At 35.0% G+C, this 26,671-nt stretch overlaps 2 protein-coding genes and 1 pseudogene across 2 annotated transcripts; 1 reads left to right on the top strand and 2 right to left on the bottom strand.

Moving 5' to 3' along the window:
• Positions 1–3,287: 3,287 nt before the first annotated feature.
• LOC132601973 (putative ubiquitin-conjugating enzyme E2 38) lies at positions 3,288–4,493 on the bottom strand (annotated as a pseudogene).
• Positions 4,494–6,942: 2,449 nt separating this feature from the next.
• LOC132604489 (putative ubiquitin-conjugating enzyme E2 38) lies at positions 6,943–9,525 on the bottom strand. The gene is made up of 2 exons (XM_060318017.1): positions 9,212–9,525; positions 6,943–8,093 (listed from the first exon to the last, which is right to left on the bottom strand). The coding sequence occupies exons 1-2, from the start codon at positions 9,264–9,266 to the stop codon at positions 7,123–7,125; spliced, it is 1,026 nt and encodes a 341-aa protein (XP_060174000.1). The 5' UTR covers positions 9,267–9,525; the 3' UTR covers positions 6,943–7,122.
• An 8,883-nt stretch (positions 9,526–18,408) lies between these two features.
• LOC132602680 (probable pectinesterase 67) lies at positions 18,409–24,006 on the top strand. The gene is made up of 5 exons (XM_060315476.1): positions 18,409–18,792; positions 20,354–20,516; positions 21,019–21,228; positions 22,185–22,432; positions 23,618–24,006. Exons 1-5 carry the CDS (start codon positions 18,512–18,514, stop codon positions 23,769–23,771), a joined length of 1,056 nt encoding a protein of 351 aa, XP_060171459.1. The 5' UTR covers positions 18,409–18,511; the 3' UTR covers positions 23,772–24,006.
• The last annotated feature ends 2,665 nt before the right edge of the window (positions 24,007–26,671 follow it).

Genomic DNA, 26,671 nt, shown 5'->3' on the forward strand with positions numbered 1-26,671 from the left:
ACCCCGAATGAGATGGGGCTCACCAATAAGCTGGTACGAGCAAATCCTAATGGTCAGAAGCGTCGTCCTGTAAATCCGTACCTGCATCGTGAAATACAGGCCCCCGGAAAATAAAAAGGGGACGTCAGCACATTGAATGTACTGGTATGTAAAGCACCCGGAAGAAACAACATGGGACATGAAATAACATGGTAAGGACTGAAATTGAAAACTTGGACATGAACATGAGCATGAGCATGAGTACATGTATGTATACATAACATGAGTAAAACATGATAAGTAGGGAGAACATTTCATAAACCGACATATCATATCATATCATATCACCACGTGGGTACGTGGAGTCTGGTACCTCACATATTTGGCTAAGAAGCCCATGACTTTCGTGAATTTACTTGTACTTGTCTTGGAATCATGATTTCACGAAATAACTTGTAAACATGGTTTCATGAAATAGCTTGTAAACATGTTCTTGATTTATGAGTAATACAATAGTTCATAATCATATATTTGTAGTTGACTTGAAAACATGTTTATAACTTACAAAATAACTCATGCAGTTTCATATGAACATAATGAGAACACATGAGGAAGAATTCACGATTCATGGATTAAGCTAGGATTCCTAATGTCCGTAATGGAAGGTTAGGAATACAATAACGAACATATATACGGGATTCATGTGCATACATACATAATTACGGGCTACCAATATGTTGGGTTTAATGCCCTAGGATTTGAACTTCATAGATTTTACGAAACGGATCATGGGGAAGAACGTAGAGATTCCCACATGTGGATGGAAGTTCTACATACCTTAACTTCCCGCTTTTGAGCGTATCCCAATGTTCTTCAACCCCCTTCAACTCCAATCTATAGCAATACAAGTCATAGGGATTCTATATTAGCAACAATATCCATGTTTTGTTCATCTAAGCATTTTATCAAACACTTAGTGGGCATGAAGCTCTATAACCCTCATTAATGGTGTTTTTTTCACCAAATCCCCATTCTTTTACTTCTAGCTAATACTACAATCTCAATTAGATGTAATTAACATCATTCTTCATCATCCATATGAATACAACAACCCCAAATCAGCAATCCAACAATTCTAGCATAGTTTATATAATTCTCTTCAACAAACCCAATTATTATTCTCCCAAGAATTCATCAATTCACAACTATAAATGATTAGGGAGTAGAAACATTACCTTTTTGGGTAGTCACCACGAAATCAACACCCCCAAGTCCGATCTTTAGCTTAAAATGACGGCAACAATTGGTACCACACTTTGTCCTTCATGAGCTTCGGGATTTGGGGCCTTAAACTTGGTTGATTTTCTACTTTCTCTCTCTAGCTCTCCTCTCTCTCACTTCCTCTCTCTAAAAATCTGAAATTTGAGGGAAATGGAGGCTGCTAGGGTTTTCATTTCCCTTAAATACTAAGGGGAAAATGGGTTGACCCAACTTGAAAACGGGTTGGGACCTATCTGTCTTAAAACGTCCATATATCCCTATCCCGACGTCTTCTGCGAACTCACAACCTATGGTTGGAAAGGTATTTCAATTATCTACAACTTTCATTCTTTGAGTTTTCCCAAATTCTCAACTTACGATAGGGTTATGGCCTCCCGAAGTCAGGTGACCCGAAACTTAATTGCGGACCAAGATACGCCCATGTTACGGTCCCGTAACACAAGGGACGGACCGTAACTTGGCGTCGTACCTTGGTGAAAATTTCCAATAAGTTTCTGGAAATTTTCCCTGTGTTACGGTCCACTGTTACGGTCCGTAACACAAGGTACGGCCCGTAACACGAAGGACGGACCGTATCTTGGAGGAAATTTCCAGTGAGTTTCTGGAAATTTTCTCTGTGTTACGGCTCACTGTTACGGCCCGTAACACGAGTTACGGTCCGTAACGTCACCGTAACGCAGATGAATTTTTCAGCGAACAAGCTTCACTCAAATGGGCATAACTCTTTGCACAGATGTCCGTTTAATCCCCATAATATACCGTTGGAAAGTTATTCAATATGGCTACAACTTTCATCAAGGAGGTTCTTCCAGATTCGCAACGGATCAAGGAGTTATCGCTGCCCGAAATAAGCCTATCAACCATTTTCGCAAACGCTTAAACCTTCAGTGTTTTCACTAGAACTCTAATGATATGGGCTTAAACTTAGTTCCAAGATGCGGGGTGTTACATTGATGAAAAAAAAATCCATTTCGTGAATTGCATCACGAAATGCTAAAAAAAAAACAGTTTTAATTACACGAATTGCAAAAAAAAAAAAAAAAAAAATTAAAAATGTCTATTTCGTGAATTGATTCACGAAATGCAAAGGAAAATTAAAAAAAAAAAATTCCTTGCATTTCGCTACACATGTAGAGAAATGCAAGAAATTCATCGGCACCGGAACAGTACGTTGTGTGGGTATTTCGTTGGTTATCCAACGAAATACCCACTTTGGTCTAAAAAAAAAAAAGCATACTAATTTTGTCTAATGGCTGTAAAAATAAGCCATTTTGGCTCCGGACTCTAAAGTTAAGGCTATTGAAATACGCTATGATTTTTTCTGGATTCGTCGAAGGATCTTCTTCTTAGTAATCTACTTAAAGATGCAATGTAGCTATTTATTTTGTTTTTCTTTTAATTGTTTTTATTCTTTTACCCCATGTAATTTATTTGTAGCATCATACTCTAAGAAGATTCACTTTTTGTTAGATGTATAAAAGGGTGTTGTTCGTATTGTTGAAATAATTTTCATCTCCTACAAACTTCAATCCATGAAACTGCATTTGCAGTGAGTCAAAAATATCATTAAATAACTCAACAAGGTATACACGTGCAAAGCACGCGCTCAGATATATATATATATCAGAATCACATTTATTTTGAACCACCAACTGTAGATTTTGAATTCACCTCTAGCCAAAAGTTCATAGAGACTAGTCTTGGGTGGCTCAGAAGCAAGAATTTCTCTCAAAAAGGAAAAGAAATAACTAGAAAAACAACCCCAATTCAGCTTCATGAGAGCAGAGGCGGAGCTACAGTTCTGCTTATGGGCTCGGCAGAACTCAATAGCTTTGTCTAAGATTCTGTATTTCTGTTTGAACATCTACGCAATATGTGTAAATAATTCATCTAGAACCAAGTTTTCCTTTTTTTAGAATCCAGAACGCATAAACTCAAAACTCTTGCTCCGTCTCTTCATGAGAAACCAATTATCTACCAAAACAAAGGAAAAAGCTTGGGTATGAGACAGAATATGACCTTGTTATTGTAATGCTGAATTAAAGAGCATATATTGACATCTAAATCTGAAGTAACATTTCATTTTTTCCAGTTACTCTACTTGTTCTTTAATAAAAATTTCTAAAACATAATATTTCCCTCATTCAAAAATGTTCTTGATAAAGCCTATTATTCTCTGCATAAGTCCACTTGATGAACTCCCTTTGTTTTTTCCTTTCTTCTTCTTCTTCTTAGCTGGCTCCTTTGCTTTTTTTCTCGACCTGATTTGGAATACTTGAATTGCTTATCTTCTTGAAAGCCATTTGTAAATCAGCACACATTTTCTTCAGCTTGTTTTGAAAATCCGCTGTCACGTTTACACGCGATGAATTCTGGCTATTTCCTTGATACTGACCTACAATTGCCTTTCCATCACCATAGGCTTTAATAGCTGCCAATATGGACTCTCCACGTTCGCTAAAATGCTCGTAGACAAAGGCCTCGAAATTTTTTGGAGGCTCACAAATGTGACAAAGCATCGTTTTACAGGACAAAAAGAACACTTCCCTATTGTAATCTAAAGACTTCTCCAGCCAACTGTCGGACTTATTAATTTTTTCGCGTCCAGGCTAGTTGAAGTGAGGTTGATCGTTGAGCACGAGCCCCTGGATCGAGACGAGGAGCTGAAGGACAGTAGAATTCTTAGTCCATTTTTCCGAATTGCTCCCAGACCAAGTGTTGATTAGGCTCAAACAAACATATCCCTCGGGATAATTATTCGGATTCATATCATAGCCTGATGACAAATAGTAAACTTTCGGAGGATGGCTCGGGTAATCTGAAGGAAACACGATGTCAAAGAAGAATAAACCGTCATGGTAAGGAGTCCCGGAGGCACCAACGATCACTGCTCGGAGCAAATACATACGCAACTCATAAGCACGAACGTAAATGGATTCAGGGAGATTTTTCTCAAGGATTTTCCATTCTTTCATGATGCTTCTGTAAGTAGAAGTATTTCCATCATTGAAACAATTTCTTTCCTTTTTGGATTTGTTTGATTTGATGTAATAATGGTCTGATTCATCTGATGCAACATCAAAATGTGAGAATTTCCTCTTTTGGCCCATACCTGCATGAACAAATACTCTCAGTGCGTGACATATTTGATCTATGTTACTCAGATTCTTCAAAAATGTCGACAGGTGCTGTCGGATCCTCAAAAGGTAGTGCGTTTTTGGAGGAACAGACATTAATGCGGCAACATGTTTGGAGAGTCCGGGCAATATAGCCTTGCAGTAACATAAATCATTTATTTTCCTAACATATTGTACATGCAAGTTCTAGCAAACAAAATTTAACATGAGGACAAACAGAGTTTTTCAAAAGTAAGCTAAGCATGTTAAGTGAGCTTATAAACCAAATGTAAGAAGTGGCGGAGCTAGGAATATAAAGATGAAGGGAATTAAATAAAATCGAACTTGTGACTTGAAACAATTTTTGAACTAGCTTTGCCACTACGACAAAAAAAAAATCCCTTATGTCGAGGGGATTCAAACAAATCGAACTTGTGACTTGAAACCATTTTTGAACGACTTTTGCCATTACAATGAAATACTTCTCTTATGTCGAGGGAATTCAAAAGTTTATAGATACGAAAAAGTTTGTTTTTGACCTATTTATAAGTTACTAGGCAAAGTTTTTGTCAGCTATAGATGCAGTAACACGTTGCGCAATTAAGATTAGGACAATCTGAAATTACATGTTCGAATTTAATGATTACAAATCTAAGTGGATAAAATTGCAGACAGAAAATCTATGAGATTACATGGAAAAAAAACCCAGTAAATGCTCCCTAAAATAACCAAATAAGAGAAAAACTTCTTGTAAGATTACACAATGATTTCCAATAATTTTGCATGATAATAGCATATTTTCATATACTTTATATCAACCAAATTTGACTGCGCAAACATGTCAAATTTCACAACAAATGGTTTATTAGGTACGAATATACCACCACTGGTTGTGGTAGCCGTGGTGGGATGGACATCCACCTTTAATTTAACGGACCTTACACGGCGCGAATCTCAATTGATCTAGCACACCAACATAAATTAATCCTTTTACGTTTTTTTTTCTTCACTTTTTTTGTTTTCCATCCAATATGTGCATGGCACCCACTTCACAGCAAGACTAATATCCGCACCACAAAATTTGTGGTAAAGTACTTCGTGCAAAAGGTGATTCCATTCCCACAGTTTGAACCCGAGACCCCTGTTAAATATGGGGATACTTATCACTCGACTCTAACACAACCTTTAATTGGTTGAATGTGATGTCAAACAATACAAGAAGAAAAGAAACTCAAAGAATTAAAAAAAGAAGAGAGAGAACCGTACTCATGGTTGTTCATGAAATAAAAGTGTTGTTAAACTTCTCTTCTTGTACTTCTTCATGCGACTGATATTTGAAAAAAGTACTAATGAGTTAATTTAGATGATTATCACTTGGATAAGTAATTAGTTTCATAGCAATAAGAGTTTTTGTTCTTCTAGATAAATTATTTATCATGTTACTTTAGAACTCCTAATGTGTGTAAAACTCTTCAACAAGTCTTATTATTCTAATCTAATATACTAATAACTTTTTTGGTCCTTGGAGAAAAGAAAGAATAATGGAAAAGGAAAAAAAGTAATGAAAAGCAAAAGAAAAGGCAAAAATAAAGAGTGTAGTGTTTAACTTGCAAAGGGTTTTGCCTTTTACAAATATGGACAACGAATTATTATGGTTCGAAACATTAATTATTCGTCTTACTTTTAAGATTTGGGTCTTCCAAATAGTTAATTTTTCCTATATTGTAAACCCTTTTTCTTGCAATCCAAATGAAGTAATAAGTAGGGATCTAGTAGTTCAATTAGTTGGCTACCTGAGCTTCAACCTCAGTTGGTTGGCTACCTGAGCTTCAACCTTATTGATGAGGGTTCGAATCCCATGTTGTAATCCCTTCCCATTTCCCCTTCCCCTACCCCTATGTAATAAAAAAAGAATTTAAAAAAATGAGGTAATAAATCAACAATGCAACACCTTGCCCAAGTAGATCAAGCCATTTTTTATTTCGAAATAGATTTGAATAATTCAAAAGTATGAAATTATTGACATTTCACTTAATGGATAAGATTTGATGTCACTAGCTGAAAGTAGAGGCGGGTTTAGGGTGAGTTCTACAGGTTCAGCTGAACTCATTACTTTCAACTCGAACCATGTATGCATATGCTAAAAAAATTAAAAATGCATACATATAACAATCATTCTGAACCCACAAACTCTGGATCATGAATTCATCTCTGGCTGTAATTGGTCTGTGCATGGAGACTGGTATTAGGTGGCTATGAAGCAAGAAATTCTCTGAAAAGGAAAAGAAATAACTAGAAAACTTACTTATAGTAGCAGGCCAATCAAACTTGTAGCCTTTCTCATTTGGTTTATGGCTTACTTTGAGCTGACTAATAGGTGCACATTTAACACCTTAAAATACACAACAATTACACATGCTAATTCTGTCTCAGCCACTACATAGCTGAAAATCGAGGCGGATTTAGGGTGAGTTCTAGGGGTTCAACTGAACTCGTTACTTTCAGCTCGAACCATGTATGCATGTACAACAAAACTAAAAAAAATTCATAGAGATAATAATATCAGTTCATTCTGAAACCACCGATTATAAATCTTGAATTAAACTCTAGTTGAGTATGAGACAGACTACTGCGATACTGACTTACAGATCATATAATGACATCTAAATCTGAAGTAAACATTTCATTTTTGCTACTACTCTACTTATTCTTAATGAAATTTTTTAAAACATAATATTTCGCTGATTCAAAAAATGTTCTTGATAAAGCCTATTATTCTCTGCATAAGTCCACTTGATGGCTCCTTTGCTTTTTTCCCTTTCTTCTTCTTCTTAGCTGGATCCTTTTTTTTTCTGGCAACCTGATTTGGAGTATTTGAATTGGTTAAATTGTTGAAAGCCCTTTGTAAATCAGCACACATTTTCTTCAAATTGTTCTGAAAATCAGCAGGCACTTTAACACACGACGACTTCTGGCTATCTCCTTGATAATGACCTACAATTGCCTTGCCATCACTATAGGCTTTAATAGTCACCAATATGGACTCTCCACGTTCGCGAAAATGCTCGTAGACAAAGGCCTCGAAATTCTTTGGAGGCGTGCGAATGTGACAAAGCATCGTTTTACAGGACAAAATAAAGACTTCCCTATTGTAAGCTAAAGACTTCTGCAGCCAACTCTCAGACTTAATATGTTTTTCGCGTCCAGGCTCGTTGAAGTAAGGTTGATCGTTGAGCACGAGCCCCTGGATCGAGACAAGGAGCTGAAGGACTGTAGAAGTTTTAGCTGTCCACATTTCCGACGAAGTTCTGCCTTTCCAAGTGTTGATTAGGCTCAAACAAACATATCCGTTGGTATAAAGATTCGGATTCATATGATAGCCTCGTGACAAATAGTAAACACTCGGAGGATGGCTCGGGTAATCTGAAGGAAATACAATGTCAAAGAAGAATAGACCGTCGTGGTAAGGAGTCCCCGGGGCACCAATGATTACTGCTCGGAGCAGATCCATACGCATTTCATAAGCGCGAACGTAAATGGATTCAGGGAGATTTTTCTCAAGGATTTTCCATTCTTTCATGATGCTTCTGTATGTAGAAGTGTTTGCATCCTTGAAGCAATTTTGTGCCTTATCGGATTTGTTTGATTTGATGTAGTAATGGTCTGATTCATCTGATACAACATCAAAATGTGGGAATTGGATATTTTGGCTCTTACCTGCATAAAAAGATCAATACTCTTAGTGAGTGACATATTCTTCTAAGATCTTTGTTGCTCGGATTCTTCAAAAAATGCTGACATGCGTGTCGGATCCTCTAAAAGTAGGATATTTTGGAGGAATAAAAAATTAATGGAGCGACACTTTAGTAGAGTCGGAGCAACTTAGACTTGCAGTATCAGAAACCATTTATTTCCTAAAATACTGTACATCCAATGTTCTAGGAAACAGAAATAATGGTAACATGAGCATAAAAACAGAGTTTTGCAAAAGTAAGCATGTCAATTGATTTATAAACCAAATATAATTTGCCACTACAAGGAAAATTTCTCTTATGTCTAGGGGATTCAAAAGTAAAATTGTAAACTACTCTCCACAGAAATATATTCGTTCAAGAACGAAATGACTGATCTATTCACTCTATTAATGAGAGAGTTGATATATGTAAGACACAATTAATTAGTCATACCATGATTTCCAAGAATTTGCATAAGACAATTAATTAGTCATACAATGATTTCCAAGAATTTGCATAATCTTTTATAATAAGATCTCATATTTATATACTTTGTAAACCAAATTTGGCACCGGAAACATGTTAAAGCCTCCCCCACGCTAATTATTTTGTACTTCACAACAAGATAGTTTATAAGGTATAAACATTATCAAAGGTTATGGTGGGATGAATAGGATTCTTCACCTTTAATCAAAAGTCTCAGGTTCAAGCCCTAGATTGAACAAAAATTGGTAGGGAATGCTTCCCCTATAATAGGTCTTACCCGTTGCAAATACAAATTGGTTGGGCACCAAAGCGAGTACTCCACACCGGGAAACCAAAAAAACTGAAAAGTGTAAAACATAAGATAAACCTTTTATGTTTTTTCTTTTCTTTTTTGGTTCTCCATCAAATATCCGGCACACGTTTTCTGACCCGATTAATTTGGATTCGCTTTGGGTCTCAGGTTCTAGGGTTTGAACTCGAGACATCTGGTTAACGATGAAGGGATTTTTACTAACCCATCACAACCTTTAGCGGTGTTGATTCATTGGTTGAATGTAATGTCAAACACTATAAGAAGAAAAAAAATTGAATTAAAAAAGAGAAAAATTAAGGTACCTGGAGTAGTCGTACTCATGTTTGTTCTTTCAGCTTCTCTCTTTCTTTGCAGCATCAAATATTAAAGAGTGGTATTTGAAAAGTATTATGAGTTACTTTGGATGATTATCACTTGGACTATATGAAGAGTTCTTGTTCTTCTAGGTAAACTATTTATCATAATAACTTTAGAACTCTTAATATGTGTAAAACTCTTCTACGAGTCTTATTTTTTTCCTAATATAAAAACTTTTGGTTTCTTTTGGGGTCATTGAAAAGCAAAGAAACGGCAAAATAGTGTATTCCTAATATAAAAAAATTTAGTTCAATTTTGGTCATCGGAAAAGAGGTAGTAAAAAGCAAAGAGAAGGCAAAATAAAAGAGCGTCGTATTTGTTTCATTAAGAAGTCTTTCCATAATCATTAAAGGGTTTTGACTTTTTATTGATTTTTTTAAGAAGCAAATAATTGAAACAAATATGGTTATGCAGTATGGACGAAATTTTTTTGCCTGCATCGGGTGTTTACACCACCAATAATTTAATTTATTCATGTGACCTTAAGCAGGGGCGGACCCATGTGTAAAGTTTGGGTGCTCCGGCACTCATTAAACTTAATCACGGAGTGTATAATTTTATAGAAAATATAAAGGAAACAGATATAAATAGTTAATAGAGCACCCCCGAACTCAAAATTTCTGGGTTCAGCACCCCTGAACTCAAAATCCTGGATCCGCCTCTAACCTTAAGGTGCACCACCAATAATCTATATATCTATATAATTGCAAAATATAAGCCCAACATTAATATTTATTTATATCTCTAAGGCCAACATTAGTATTTATTTATTTTTTGGTAATTTTGTCTTTTTTTTTTAATTTTTAAATTTAGTTAATAATAATGAAAAGGTGTCTCGCCACATTAAATCACTGGTCACTTCCAATCGAAATGTCACTTCTTTTAGTTTCCTGCCTTCCTCTTTTTCATTCCCACGTTTTCCTTTCATTTTGTGGCCATAACAATCCCAAGGGGGTGCTCTCTCTCCTTTGTACTTTCTTCGACAAAATCTTAGTATGATACCTTTCCCCATTCTTTTTTCACTATTATGGTCCTCTCTTTCTCCTAACTTCTTCCCTTTCAATTTTTTCATATTTTCCTTTTTTTTTCGCTTTATCAATGTGTTGTTTCTACTTTTATCCTTATTTTTTCGTTTTTCCATTATTGTTGCTAATTTGCTTGTCATTTATCTTTTTCTTTTTCTTGAACAGTTACAACTTTTACCATAATCTACCATATATAAGACCATTATTATATAGTTCCATAATTCTTTATTACAGACAATAAAATGTACTTGTACCGATTGTCATATACGAGTCCGGAACCAAAATGCCCCAAAAAAAAATCTTGAATCAAAATATCCCAACAAAAAAAAAATGTTACCAAAATACCTTTAGCGCAGTAAATTACTGCGCTAAAGCAGTTAACGGGGACGGCTCCATTAACTACTATAGCGCAGTAATTTACTGCGCTATAGTGTCCCTCCCATTTTTTTTTCGGCCCTTTTGGTTAACCCTTCTTCCATTACACTTTTTAATGTACTTTGACCATAGATTAATCATGTTTCGCGATCCCGAAACTTCAATATTTTGTATAAAACCCTACTTATTTTTGTGCGATTAATAAGGTAGGATCAACACATCAAGGATACACCAAAGTTCGGATGGCCGTTTTAGTGGTTGAAAAGTGCTCGAACGCCATTTTCGTTTGAAGGCTCGGTGACATTAGCTTGAAGTTCTTTACGAATACTTAAACTTGTTCATTAATAATTAATCAAAAGTTAGTCAAAATGGCAGCATTCATACAAAAAAAAAACTTAATTAAATTGCATCATTCATAACTTTGAGTAGATGAAAATACTTAACATACTAATATTCTTCAAAATAACAGCATAATCATAAATTAAACTTAAAACTAAAATCACAACATTCTTAATCATTATCAGAGTAAAGTCCTCAATATCGTCCTCAGAAAAATATTGGCGGTTTCTTAAGATACATCTTTTTTCAGTAGCAGTTAGTTCTCTACCGGTTGATGATGCTTCTTCTTCGGCCAACTTTAGCATGTAAAATCTACATCATCTTGCTAGCATTCTGTTGTTTTCTTTTCTAATCCTTTGCACGGCAAGCTCGCAAGTTTCTAGACCTACTTGAGGCATGGTTAAGGAGTACCTTGTTGGGATTGGAGCGTTGAGATTTTCCAAGTCACGAACAAGATGTTCTGATTCGGCAAGCCGATGTGACCATTCTCGGCGTAAACTGCAATAATATTCCCGCGGATCTGAATATTTCACACTGCAAAAATCATCATTACGCTCTATAAGAAGGTGGGGATTTAGCTCATTTAGTTTGAAATCACTGGTATCGCTCGAAAAACTGCTATGATTTGAACTCTCATCATCACTGCTATTTGGTTCTTTTGGAAGAAGTAAAGACGACCAAGCTGAGTTTCTACTACTCGACATTGAATATGGTGTAGTCTAATAACAAAAGAAAGGGCTACTTATATAGTTGCAAACCCCCAAGTACCCTCGGGGGGAGGGGGAGGGTCTTTATGACCCTACCTACTTACCTTATTGTAAGAAAAATATTAATCTTCATCGGACATTTCACTGTCCGAATCCCACTTGGATCTAAATCTTGTGCTACCATGTATATCATATTCTACCCTATGGTAACGTATTTGCATCCGATTGTTCTCTTCGCGAAAACGATTAAGAGCCAAATTAAACTCTTGTGGAGTTCCGCGAGGCATTGACATAGCATGTTTTTTTTGGGAGTTTAAGCCCTACTGACGCTAACTTGTGCTCTAGTGCTGCAGCCTCCCTAACACGCCAATCCCACTCCTCTCTCATTTTATTATTGTATTCTCGATTGAATCTGTCGTTAGGGTTATTTGAGTAATGAAAATCATCATCACCTAGTTCCCAGGTCCTACCCATTGCTTCAAAGATGTTTGCTGGAGTGAACGATATAACACGATTAATATCTCTTAATTGGTCAAAAAATGACATAGTAACTCAATTTTGTGTGGAATGTTGTGTGGTTGGTAACGGTTATTCGTCAAATTACGTTATATAAAGTTTGATTCGAATCATGACATTTTTCTGTTTGACAGTTGAGGTGACAATATGATGCAGCGGTATAGCGCAGTAAAATACTGCGTTATACTAGTATAACGCATAAAATTACTGTGTTATACTGTCATAACGCATTATTTTACTGCGTTGTGACAGAATAACGCGGTAATTTACTGCGCTATTCTACTGGGACATGACATAACGCAGTTATTTCATGCGTTATGCAACACTCCATACTTAATTTGATTTGACGTAACACTACAAGACACTGTAATTGCATGCATGCGTTGGTTCTATATTCAAACTTCAAATCCTATTAATACCGAGTTCGTATAAGGCAAAAAAAACAAAAAATTCGAAGTTTCATCTAGTTTTTGCATTTTGTATTCCTCCTAAATTATTCAAAACATGACAGATGTTCCAGGAATTAGAGTTTCTTTATTCTGGGACGGACAAATTATATTCGAGGAAAATAATTTGCGCTATGATTCTTCCCCAAAATACCATGTTAAGTTTCCACTTGACTTAAAATTCTCAAAACTACTCCAAGCCTTGTATTATAGACTACAAGTTAGTAGAAGTGATTTTGATCTAAATATAATTGGAAAATATCCAATGTCATTTACGCCGCAAGGTGTAACTATTTATGGACAATGGTACATTCAAGACAATGATTCTTTGACTGATTATTTGAAGGCGCCTTATGATTATAGGCAATGCATAACTTTAAATGTCCTTGAAATGTATATAGAAAAGGTGTCCAATAATCGACTTGAATTCATGGCTAGGGCTCCTCGGGAAGCCCGAAATAGACCTCGTCAGGAAGCCCCGTCTATAATCCAGGCCGAAATCACTCAAGCGGAACCTACTTATCAACACAATTACCCTGATATGAGTACCTATGAAAGCATTTTGACTAGCCAAATGCCTCCGGATAGTTTAAGTCAGCAATTTGACGGGCAGTGGTAAATATTCATTTTTTACATTATTATTATTATTATTATTATTATTATTATTATTATTATTATTATTATTATTATTATTATTATTATTATCATTATTATGTGTAGTGGCACTTGAATGCTACTAATGATGTCGATTATATTATTTAGGGGTTATACACCTGATATGGATCATATCGGACGATCTCCTCAATCGGGATGGATGAATCAGGTTGGAACATCCTCAGCCTATCCAACAACTCAAAGCGATGGTCCTTCCTCAAGTTTCGGTGCAGTTGATTACTATCGGTATGTCTATTTTTTTAACATCAATAGTGTTATTTGATGTGTAGTAGTTAAAACACCCTAATTTCTTATGTAGGGAGAATGTGGTGATTGCACCAAATTATAGGCAAAGGCCTGCTATGGATGGTCCAGATTATCCGAATTATATAGTGACATCAACCAGCGATAGTGAGGAAATACCTAATGCGGAGGAAAGTGACGATGAGATTGAGGTTGGAACTAATCCTCAACATCAAGTAGAACTGTTGCAAGACATGATGAACAGTCTGGCACACGAGGAGGAACTGAATTCACAGCAACCATTTGAACAGCAAGAGTCGACTCCGGTTCAGCCGCAAATCCAATTTCAACAGCAAGAGTCGACGCCGATTCAGTGGTATTCCGATGAGATCCCCTATCTTGATCATCTTCAAGATCGCCCAGATAGCTTTGTCTTTACTAGGGATGATGATCATATTCGGTGAAGTTTGTGGAAAGAGCCAATGGATCTTTAAAAACAAAAGGCTCATATTGAAAAAGGGATGATTTTCAGCTCGAAAAAATCATTGCAAAGGGCTGTTAAGATTTATTGCATCCAAGGGATGAGGGAGTTTAAAGTTGACGATTCCACACGAAAACTTTGGCGATTGGTCTGCAAGCGAAAATATCAAGGCTGCGAATGGATGCTCTGTGGTAAGGAAACTGCTGAAAAGATATGGACCATTTCAAAGTTCTACACAAAGCACACTTGTGATATGGGTGACCTCCCAGATGATTATTGCAATCTAGATACTAATATGATTAGTTGGCGACATTAGAGAAAACCCAAGGTATCCCCTTCGCCTAAGTTTATTTTGTTTTTGGTGTTAATATAATGTTCCTCGTTGTTATATGCTGATATTTCAACTTTTTCAGGTTCCCTATTAAAGATTGTATTAGAGTCGTCCTGAAAGTATATAGCAAAACTGTTACTAGGAGGAAGGCGTATCATGGGCGCAGGTGTGCACATGAGATATTCTTCGGCAATTGGGAGGGCTCTTTCAAGACGTTGCTGAGATACATAGCGGCTCTACAACACTTCAATCATGGTACTGTTGTTGAATGGAAGCTCAAATCAAAGCTTGGTGTGCCAGGTAATATTTTTGATTTTGTGTTTTGGGCCTTCAAACCATGCATTGATGGTTTTGCTCATTGTTGGCCTGTAATATCAATAGATGGAACACATGTGTACGGGAAGTATGACATAAAGCTGCTAATAGCAGTTGGAATGGATGCAAATGGAGCTATATTCCCTCTAGCTTTTGCAATTGCAGGTAATGAGAGCATTAGTACGTGGGGTATGTTTTTGGACTACTTAAGGCAACACGTTATTAAGGATCGCATGCGAATATGTGTGATATCAGACAGACATGCTGGCATATTGTACAATATGGTCAATTTGCAGGGGTGGCAGCCACCCTTTGCCTACCATCGTTATTGTTTAAGGCATTTCAAGGCAAACTTCCAAAAGGCATATCGAATCCCAACACTTTGAAATTGGATGTGGGCGGCTGCAACAGAGCATCAGGAGAAGAAGTTTAACCTGCAGATGGACATTATTAGGCTGGCGAATGAGGAAGCCTTCCACTGGTTGAATGCAATTGATAAAGACAAATGGACATTACACCAGGATGAAGGTAGGCGATGGGGTATGCTGACAACAAATAGCTCTGAGTCATTCAATGGCTTGTTGAAATCTGCACGGGGACTACCCAATGGTGAGAATGACATTTAAGCAGGTTGTGGAGCGGTTCGTCAGTAGATCAAAAGAGGCCAAAGCACATGCAACAGCAAGTCTAAGATGTATGCCAAAACTGTAAAAACTGTTCGAGTACCACAAATATAAGGCTCAGAAACATGACCGGATGGAGTACAACCCTGCAGAGCGCATATTTGAACTCATAACAAGTGTGCACCAAGGTAAAGGAGGTAACATCCACACAATTTGTGAGATTCCAAGAACATGCACATACGGCAAGTGGCAATCATATCACATGCCATGTTCTCATGCCTTCAAGTGTTTTATCGCAATAGGAAAGAACGCCTCCCCGTACATGGCTGAGGAATATACAGTTGAAAATTATGCAAGAACGTATGCTGGAAGGTTCTACCCACTTGGTAGTGAGAGTTATTGACCACCGGATCCATTTTCAATGGTTGCAAATAAAGCATTTATCCGTAAATTCAAAAAGAATGCATACTCGCGTATTCATAATGAAATAGATGTTCCACCGGGGAGATACACTCGAAAATGCTCATTTTGCAATTATGTTGGTCATGATAAGCGCAAGTGTCCCTTACGGCATGGTGGTCAAACTACATCTCACGGTGGAAGTATCTCTCATGGTGGAGGAAACTTTCGTGGTGGAAGTACCTCTAGTGGTGGTAGCACATCTCGCGGTGGTGGCACATCTCGCGGTGGTGGCGGAAGATCAACTCAAGGGCATTAATTGATGAATGTTTTTTATTTTTTTTTCTTACTTTGTTGATTGTATTTTAAAAAGTTTGGGTTTCTTATTAATGAATAAGTTTAAGTATTTTCATCTACTCAAGGTTATGAATGATGCAATTTAGTTAAGTGTTTTTTTTGTATGAATGCTGCCATTTTGACTAACTTTTGATTAATTATTAATGAACAAGTTTAAGTATTCGTAAAGAACTTCAAGCTAATGTCACCGAGCCTTCAAACGAAAATGGCGTTCGAGCACTTTTCAACCATTAAAATGGTCATCCGAACTTTTGTATATCCTTAATGTATTGATCCTATCTTATTAATCGCACAAAAATAAGTAGGGTTTTATATAAAATATTGAAGTTTCGGGGTCCCGAAGCATGATTAATCTATGGTCAAAGTACGTTAAAAAGTGTAATGGAAGAAGGGTTAAACAAAAGGGCCGAAAAAAAAAATGGGAGGGACACTATAGCGCAGTAAATTACTGCACTATAGTAGTTAACGGAGCCGTCCCCGTTAACTGAATTACTGCGCTAAAGGTATTTTGGTAATATTTTTTTGTTGTTGGGGTATTTTGATTCAAAATGTTTTTTTTGAAGGCATTTTGGTTCCAGACTCTATCATATACTATATGACAGTGCCCCCAATACAAAAAGAAGATCCGAAAGGAGAATCTCGAGCAAAACTGTGCAATATGGAATTGATTTCCAGAAAGAAGAAAACAAGAAAAAGAAAAAAGAAAAAGGAGAAACAAAGGTTTTCATTACTATATCTTACCAATGAGTTAAAATATATCTAAATAGAACATTATTGCTAACAAAATCAATGACTAATTATCATATTTAAGGACTATTACTTGTATCCAAAGCTCAAAAGCGAGAAGGGAAGAAAGAAATGTTTAAACTAGCATGACCGCGAGAAAAAAGGTAAGGATTTAAACCAGGTGACGTGTATTAAGGATGATTCTCAACAAGTTTTGACAGGAGATAATGAGATCGAGGACAAATAAAGAGATTACTCTGATTATCCAACTCGAACCAGGAGAATAATTTTCACTCTACTAATAAACATTACTGGTGTTTATATCAAATCATATTAATAACTTATCATGATTGTAATTTACTGAAATGAAAAACATTACTTAACCATGATCAAGTAAGAGTAATGGAACTTGAAATTAAAGTTAAACAAAAAAAAAAGTAACAAATATTGACATAAGAATACTTGTGTTTTGATTTTCTTTCCGAAGTAGTCTTATATTATATATTTGGTTTCACTTTTCGTATTATGATTTATTATTTAGCTCGACTAAGTTTATAAAAAGATCGAATTTGTTAATTCAGATGTTGACCGCGCAAAGCGCGGCTACATTAACTAGTATAATTATGATAGGATGCATAGTTTTCATTCGCACTTAACACACAAGTCTCAAGTTCATTTTTTGGGAATAAAATTTTTTAGTAAAAAGTATTTTCTCCTCTACTGAGCCGTATGTGGTACAAATTTAATTTAATCGGAGCTCTAAAATATTAGTAGCGGATGAAAAACTTTTTTTTTTGTGTGGATTGTCCTTCAAAGGCACTTGTCTTTAATCTTTGCCCCTCAAATTGCTGGTCTTTAATTTTTGCCCTTCGCTTTATATCATGAGGTTTGGCGTTCGAACTCCAGCTCATTCAAAAAAAAAAATCGCAAGACAGATTTTCGTAGCAAAATTAGTCATATTCGGGCAAAAGTTAGGCCTTAAGACAGATTTTAGTAAAAAAAAAAAATCCCTTAATGCAAACCTCTACCTTAAGGTAGAGTTTTGTTATCTTATGCATGAAGGCAAAACTCTGCCTTAAATAGAGTTTGAAGCGAACTCTGCCTTAAGGTAAAATTTGAAATTCTGTCTTCGAATTCAAATTCTACAGTGCAAATTTTTTTAAAATTTTTGACTGAGTTGGGATTCAAACCTGGAACCAAAGAGTTTTTAATGAAGGGCACAAAAATTAAAGACCACCTCCGAATAAAGGCAACCGTGCAACTTGCCCGATGAAAAATGGTAGAAGATATATAAGCAAGTTTTACTTGTTAGTCCATCACATAGGGTTCTTCACAAAAATAATCAACTTTTGGCACCTAGGAAGGAAAAGCAATAATAGTAGTAGGTATTAGTAATACGTGTATGTATTATGGAATTAAATCTACAAATAACAATAACCATCAAATTTTCCACCTTGTATAATTAACAGTTCAATTTCACCTAAACCATAAAAGAAAAAAATTAAATTTCACCATCTTTTAGGCGCTAAATTAGCAAGTCCTAACAATCTTTTAAATCGTTGAGAAAAGAAAAAAACCTATGAATGAGAGAGAATTAATGTTGAAATTAAGAAGAAAGCCTCACTTTTTTTTAAGGCTGCCCTTAATCTTAATCTTATCCATTCTACTTAGGATATATGCACCAAATTAACTTAGAAACAAAGCACTCATGAAATTTTTCCTTTCAAAATTCTTCAAGATGAATAGTAATGTTACATTTTGGGCCATTTTCCTTGTTATAAATGTTATTTTCTTGGATTTTGCCCATGGTTTATCTGTGAAAAATGTGATTGATTCCCCTCTATTAACAGATAAAATTGCCACTAATCGCACAATTATAGTTGATGTTAATGGGCAAGGGAACTTTAAATCTGTTCAAGCTGCAATTAACTCAGTTCCAGATGGGAATTCTGATTGGATCATCATCCATGTTAGAAAAGGGACTTACAGGTACTTGGTCAATTCATCACTGCGTTTGCTGGCCACTTCTTGGCCTGATCTTTCAAAACTTATCATTTTTCTGAAGTTTTAAATTTCATAAGTAAAATTTCATGACATTATTTTGGTGTTTCATTTAAACTCCAGGATAGTGACTATTTTTCAATTATAGGATGTTGAAAAGTCGTTATTTGCGAATTTTTCCCATTTCTTCGCTGCATTGCGCTACATTTTCTTTTTTATTTTCATGATGTATCTGCTCCAGACAACTTACAGTACTTGTTAACTTTTCACCAGCACAGGTACCATATCACTCTATTAAACTAGCCTTACTTAGATTGAAAAAAAAAAAACACCGACCATTTTGAAATTTGAAACTTTTGTCTACCAAAGTTTTTGCACACTTCATTGGTTGTAGGGGTGTACAGAGGAAACCGACAAACCGCACCAAACCGAGAAAAAAAACCCGACTAGTGATTTGGTTTTAAAAAGAAAAACCCGATCACCATTGGTTTGGTTTGGTTTTAACTAAAAAAAGTCAAACCGAACCAAACCAACCCGACATTACATGTATAAAATTTCAAAAATATTTTATCCATAAAAATATTTATTATAATGTAATTTATAAATATCTCTTAAACTTTTTCATAGTTTTTGTCTTTTAAAATATTATTTCAAGCTCGGATTTAGAATTTTGAATGGTCCAATAAGTTTTATAGCTCATAGAGGTTAGTAACCCAAATAAAACCCAACAAAAATTAAATCAATACTAATGCTAACAAAAAAAAATCAATTCTAACACTAAGAATGACAATAATGTTGGATATCTATTTTTTAGTTTTATATATATTAGTTTAGACAGTGAAAATACATAACCTTTTTTTAAAATATTCAGTCATGTAATTAATACTTATTGGTCGTATTTATTTTAAAATGACCCAGTACTTTTAGATTATAATCATTTTCTATTTACCTTATAAATTAGTTGTATTTATTATAGCACGACTTAGTACTTTAGATTATGATCGTTTTATTTTATGCGATTTCATTACATTTTTTTTGTTGAATATTTTAGTGCAATGTCATCTCATCTCATATTTTGAGTTATTTTCTTAAAAAAATATCTTAATTAGATAGTAGTATCTTACTAGGATTAAAGAAATATTTGAACTACAAGTTATATGTTTTGTATGAAGACTTTACAGGAAAAAAACCGAAAAAACCGAGAAAACCCGAGGTTGAAAAACCCGACTTTAATTGGTTTGGTTTTGTTTATAAATTTAAAAATCCGACGCAATTGATTTGGTTTGGTATTTAAAAAATCCGAACCAACCCGGTTCATGTACACCCCTAATTGGTTGTTAAACCACACACCCTTGAAGCTAAAATTGCTTCATACCCGGAGCATTAATAATCTCAACAAATATTTATTTTTGAATTTATCGTCACTCAATATTATAATACATTCCGCTATAAGACATAAAAATTGAACCCATCAAATTTAAATTTTGGAAAAGGTTCGAAGCTGCAAATAACAATGAATTTGTTGAGATTTTTGCTCTATGTTTTGCAGAGAAAAAGTCCATGTACCACCCAAGAAGTCCTACATTTTCATGAGAGGCAATGGAAAAGGAAAGACATCAATTGTATGGTCAGAAAGTTCCACTGATAACACCAAATCTGCTACTTTCAAAGTTGAAGCTCCTAATTTTGTTGCCTTTGGCATTAGCTTCAAGGTTCATAATTCTCTAATCTATCCACAGAAAATATAATTTATCCACAGAAAACATTCTTTTAATTCTTACCATTATACTACTATATCAAAACATTTAGCAATTAAATTGCCATGCATACTGGTAATATTAATTCATGATCTATCTTTAGATCGTGTCTCGCATGTCCACCTTACTTATGATCTTAATTACTTGCTATACAGGCCGGGCTTACTTATATTAGTATTAATAATAACTTGAGTGTGAGCTGAAAAACAGATCAATTTGTGTTAGATATAACGTGAGTCATTTTTCATGAAAAAGTTATATTAACACATAACTTAATATACACTTTTATTGGTAAATCTTAGTTAATTAACACACATTCAAATATCTGGTTTTAACTTAATCATAGTAAAATAGTATGATCTAGTATAAACATGGGATGCGGATTTTTAGCAGTGTTAAACTAACATATTATGAATGGTTTTTAATATTCCCTTTTGTTAACTTTATGATTTGCTAGAACCAAGCACTCAATGGTGTAACGTCAACCTCACAAAACAACACATCAGTAGCAGCATTGGTGGGAGCAGACAAAGTTGCCTTCTATCATTGTGCATTTTTGAGTACTCACAACACTCTATTTGACTACAAAGGCAGACACTATTATGATGATTGTTACATTCAAGGTTCCATAGACTTCATATTTGGCCGTGGTAAATCCTTATTTCAAGTGAGTTTAATTTCTTTGCATCCGTATATATTCTTTTATACAATCAGGTTAGTTATAAAAATTGATTCAGATAAAACTTTATGATAAACTTCGGAAACCTGATAATTAGAACGGTAAACAGTTCGCCATAACAAGTTAAGCTATACTGATAGTGTGAAATAGTCGTTGTACTGTCAATGTATATAAGTTAAATTCGTACACTATTACTGTATGCACAGAGGATATATATAGGTAAGCCTCCTTAAAATGTCAGATTTGTACTCTTGAAAATAAGAGAAGTTTCTGCTACGACAAATAAAGGTGACCTGATGGTGTAAAAATTCTTTACACTGATGGTGTATATAACTTAAACTCGTTCTAATTTGTTGTAGTAGCAAATAAACTGCTTTATTTTCCAGGTTCTGGTACCTACTTTTTATGAATCATTACCTAATTAGAAATAATTGCAAGTAATTCTCTAGAATAACCGGAACTATTTACTTAATGAAATAGACAACCGGTTACAAGAAGTTGAAATACACTGCTAGTTACATACGTTGCCGGTGTGAATAAATTTTACAGAGTCAATATGATAACATGTTGTAGTTGCTATTTTGCCTTATGTTCTAGGCTAAATTGCTCGGACTCTCCAAAAATGCTGCCGCACCCGTGTCGGATCCTCCAAAAATACACTACTTTTGGAGAATCCGACACGCACCCATCAATATTTGTGAAGAGTCCGAGTAACATAGGTTCTAGGTTACTGATCTCGCCTATATATAATTTTCTTTTAGGCGATTTAATAGTGTTAAAAAAAGACATTACATTGTCACTACATAAAAGTTAAACTCTTTTAAAATACAATGGTGAAATAATTATACTGATGAAAAAGACATTACATTGTCACTACATAAAAGTTAAAACTCGTTTAAAATACAATGGTGAAAAAATTATACAGATTTTTTTTCTTTTTGCAGAACTGTGAGATATTTGTAGTTGCAGATAGAAGGGTTGAGATTCGTGGTTCTGTGACAGCACAAAGTAGATATAGTGCCAAAGAGAACAGTGGCTTTGTGTTTGTGGAAGGGAAAGTGTATGGCATTGGAGGTGTGTACTTGGGAAGAGCCAAAGGGGCATATTCAAGGGTTATTTTTGCAAAAACTTACTTGTCTAAGACAATTGTACCTCAAGGCTGGACTAATTGGAGCTCTCCTGGATCAACAAAGTAAGACAACCCTTTTCTTATCTTAAAATTTTCATATATATAGCACTACAACATTATGCATATATAGTTATGATTATTGAAATTGAACATTTTAATCAGATTAATAAGATTACGACTATTAGAAGAAACTTGATTGTGAACGAACAGAATTTATGAGCAGCTAATGCAGTGGCTTGTTGAGTCTGCTTACAACCATGTTGATCAAAATGACTAAGTTTATTGACTTGATTAATCACTAAAATTTCTATTTTAAGATAAAATACGAGCTTGTTTTATAGCAAGAGTAATTAATCGTTGTTGTTTCAAGGTCCATCTATTCACTCGTCTTGATAATATTTTTCCTTGTTTACTTATAAATCGATTAATTAAATTCGTGTTTCTATAATCAATTTGATCCCCCGCTTGAATCGGGGGCAAACGCCTACGAAAAGATCACTTGAATTTAAGAAAAGGTTGCTTGGATTTATCCATGATTTATTTGTTTAATTTATTCCTTATCCCATTCTTTACCCATAGTCGTCGATGTTCAATTCCCCTGAGTTATAGGTGTTTTTCTTCAATGCATACATTTATCTCGATCAGAATACACTATTTGAGTAGAACAAAGGAGCAAGTGGTACTTCATACCCAATCATACTAAATCCAGAGGAGATGTATCTCAATTTACTGCATTCAGGGAGGGAGCTAGATTGTGCCAAGGGGTTTAATTGCCAAGGGGTTTAATAGAGTCCCTTTTGCTAGGAAATCATACTGCATAAATTTAGCGCAAAAAATAGATATTTTTAGTCACATATAAACTGTTGAATTTCCTTGACACGAAGAACTGCATAAATTTAGTGCAAAAAATAAATATTTTTAGTCATATATAAACTGTTGAATTTCCTTGACACAGAGAACTATCTTAGGGGAAAGAGGGTCAAGTATTGCTTTAACATTTTAGTAGCTTTTTGAATCCCCTTGTTAGGAACATCTGGCTGGCTCTGCCACTGGCCGGGTTCAATTCAATATTTTGGGTATATAACCTAAATATATGTGAAAAACTAATACAGTTTCACAAAAATACTAAATTCCGAACCTATAGCTTTGAAAGTGAAATGAGTTCGGTGACATGAACTTAAAAATTGAATTCACGCATCAAATTTAAATTCTGAATTCGGCTGATTTCATTTTGTAACTTTGGTGCAGGAATTTATATCATGGTGAATACAAGTGCCGTGGACCAGGGTCTGCCATAGAAGGTCGTGCTTCATGGTCAAAACAACTCAATGACAAAGAAGCCATGCCATTCACCTCCATAGAATTTATCCAAGGCAAAGAATGGCTTCCAGCATGGATTTAATTCAAGTTAAATCACTTGAAGATTAACATATATAGAAGTTAATCTGATGAAGATTAATTAGAACTATAATAGTAGTATTATTAGCCATGAAGTGCTTCTTGTAGTAGTGTTTTATGATGCCTCTGGCTAAATACTTTTTGCTTATTGAAATTGTTAATTAGTAGTATAAGTAAATTATTGCTAGTTTAAAAGTACTAGGATGATGTTATTGGCGGATATAATTTGAATTCTTAAATTAGACGAGTGATGACAGTCTTAGTTCATACAATATTGTGCTCTAATTTGAGCTTTATTTCTATAGGACACTTTATTATTCCTTTTTAATTATATTTGTCTAACGGCATGGACCAACCTCAACAGAAAATAATCTTCCGTTGTGGTCATGAATCAATCTTGACTACCTTAAAACTCTTGATCAATTTATCAAACCCATTGAATCAATATGTTAGGTTGAGCTTAATTAGTTCACAAACTTACAACATGTCTTCCAAGCACTCTAAGGGTGACTAGTAGTCACTGAAGTCTCATGTTCAAATTTCGTAGAAGACAAAAAGAGATAGATAATTTCTTCCTATGTCTATTAATTTGCTACACAGAGTTACCCATTATCGATACTGGTAGGAAATAGCAGATATCCCGTAAAATTAATTGGGCGTAAGCTGGTCCGGACATCACAATTATCCAAAAACAAATTGCAACATGTTTTTCTCGTCTCAATTTTGGAAAGCACACACTATCTCCGTCCCAATTTATGTGAAGATGTTTGACTTAGTACGAAGTTTAAGAATGAAAGAAAGACTTTTGAAATTTATTGTCCAAAATAACTATAGATATTTATGTGGCCAGAAATCATCTTATTAAGGGTAAATTGAGAAATTTAAAGTTAAATTGTCGGAATACTAAATATAGAAATGTGTCATTCTTTTGAACTGATCAAAAAGAAAATAGCATCACATAAATTCAATTGCAAAAGAGGAAGTACAAATTGTGTCAATCTGACATAAATTGTGAAGGATTTATATTGGAGTTATAAGATATAACTTGTGAAAAATTATGGACCACCAAATTATTTTCATTTTTTTACGCTGATTGCCCTTCAAATGCACTAGTCTTTAATTTTTGTCCCTCATATTTGTGATCTTTCATTTTTGTGCTACTTCTTATTTAACGAAAATTTGGGGGTTAAAGTACCCTTATTCGCCGGTCTATGAAATTAGAGCATAGGCAAAAAAAAAAAAAAAAAAAAAAAAAAAACAATTTAGCAAGGCAGAATTTCGTAGCAAATTATGCCTATTCGGGTAAAAATTATGCCTTAAAGCCTAACTTTTGTTGAATCCTACAGAACTATGCCTGACAAGGGGTAAAGTTATGCCTTAAGACATAACTTCTATATAGAAACTATGCCTCAAGGCATAACTTCTATTTAGAAACTATGCCCCAAGGCATAACTTTATCCCGAATAGGCATAGTTTGCTTTGGAACCTGGTCTTACGATTTTTTATTTTTTTTAGTCTGCTGGGTTTCTACACGCCTGACTTCTACTAGGCATAGTTTGCTATGAAATTTTTTCTTATGAATTTTTTTTATACTTTGCTGGGGTTTGAACTCGGAATCTTAGGAATATCTTCGGCCACTTAAAGTGCAAATGACCCAATTATTTTTACACAAATTTCTAAATGGGAACACAAAATAGCGGTCTTAACTTAAATTATCCAATTTGCGCAAATATCCTACATTTTTTTGTGCGGATTGCCCTTCTTTTGGAGTGGACTTTAATTTTTGGCTCTCAAATTGGTGGTCTTTAATTTTTGCCCTTTGCCTAATACCCCAAGGTTCTGGGTTCGAACCCCAACTCAGTAAAAAAAAATAAGAAATTTCGCAAGGCAGAGGTTTGGATTCGCAAGGCAGAGGTTTGGATTCGCAAGACAGAATTTTGCCTTCAAAACTTTGCCTGAAGGCACAAATTAAGGCAGAGTTTTACCCAAAACTCTACCTTAAGGTAGAGTTTGCTAAGGCATAGTTTTCCTGCAAAACTCTCCCTTAAGGCAGAGTTTGCAGGCAAATTATGCCTGATGCTTGCTTGTAGGCAACCTCTACCTAGCGATTTTTCTTAAAATTTTCGCCTGAGAAGGGGTTCGAACTCGAAATCCTGAGGTTTCAGTTATGCCTTAAGGCTTAGTTCTGCCAGAGATGGCATAGGTTGTCTTAGGCATAACTAAAGTTATGTCTTAAGGCAATCTATGCCAGATCCGGCATTACTTTAGTTATGCCTTAAGACAACCTATGCCACATAAGGCATAATTTTTCCAAAGCCTTGCCTTGCGAAATTATTTTTATACTTATGCCTAAGCGGAGGTTCGAACCTAGAACCTCAGTATTTTGGCCACCTTTTCAAGCGAAGGGCAAAACTTAAAGACCACCAATTTGAGGGACAAAATTTAAGACCACATATGAAATTCTGCCTTACGATATTTTTTTATACTCTGCTAGGGTTTGAACTCAGAATCTCAGGAATATTTTCGGCCACTTAAAGTGTGAATGACCCAATTACATTTTTACGCAAATTTCTAAGTAAAACTTACACAAATAGCTACCTTTTAATAGTTTCTAACAAGTTATAGCTACACGTTGAAGATTTACAATTCGTAGCAGCTTTTGACTGTATTTCAGTTGAATTTCGCATTTTTGAAATACAGTGAAATACAGCGCGGCTGTTGAGTAAAAAACAGATATATTTATGGCAATAAAAATCTTTTTCAAATTATATGATCATTTGTATTAATGGTTCCATGATTCTCGCAAACCTCGTGAGGTTCCATTACAGCTAACGTCTATCAATCAAAATCACTCCATTCAAAAGTTTTTGAATTCAAAAAAACTTAGCATCTCCTCTTTCCAAA

The sequence above is a fragment of the Lycium barbarum genome, chromosome 7, assembly GCF_019175385.1.
Source record: "Lycium barbarum isolate Lr01 chromosome 7, ASM1917538v2, whole genome shotgun sequence".
NCBI lineage: Eukaryota > Viridiplantae > Streptophyta > Magnoliopsida > Solanales > Solanaceae > Lycium > Lycium barbarum.

Coding starts and splice junctions, on each gene's coding strand:
- LOC132604489 (XM_060318017.1), bottom strand. CDS start 9,266: ATGCTGCAAAGAAAGAGAGAAGCTGAAAGAACAAACATGAGTACGACT. Junction 8,094..9,211: donor CATGAGTACGACTACTCCAG/GTACCTTAATTT, acceptor CTTTTTATGCAG/GTAAGAGCCAAAATATCCAA.
- LOC132602680 (XM_060315476.1), top strand. CDS start 18,512: ATGAAATTTTTCCTTTCAAAATTCTTCAAGATGAATAGTAATGTTACA. Junction 21,229..22,184: donor GTGGTAAATCCTTATTTCAA/GTGAGTTTAATT, acceptor TTCTTTTTGCAG/AACTGTGAGATATTTGTAGT. Junction 22,433..23,617: donor AGCTCTCCTGGATCAACAAA/GTAAGACAACCC, acceptor ACTTTGGTGCAG/GAATTTATATCATGGTGAAT.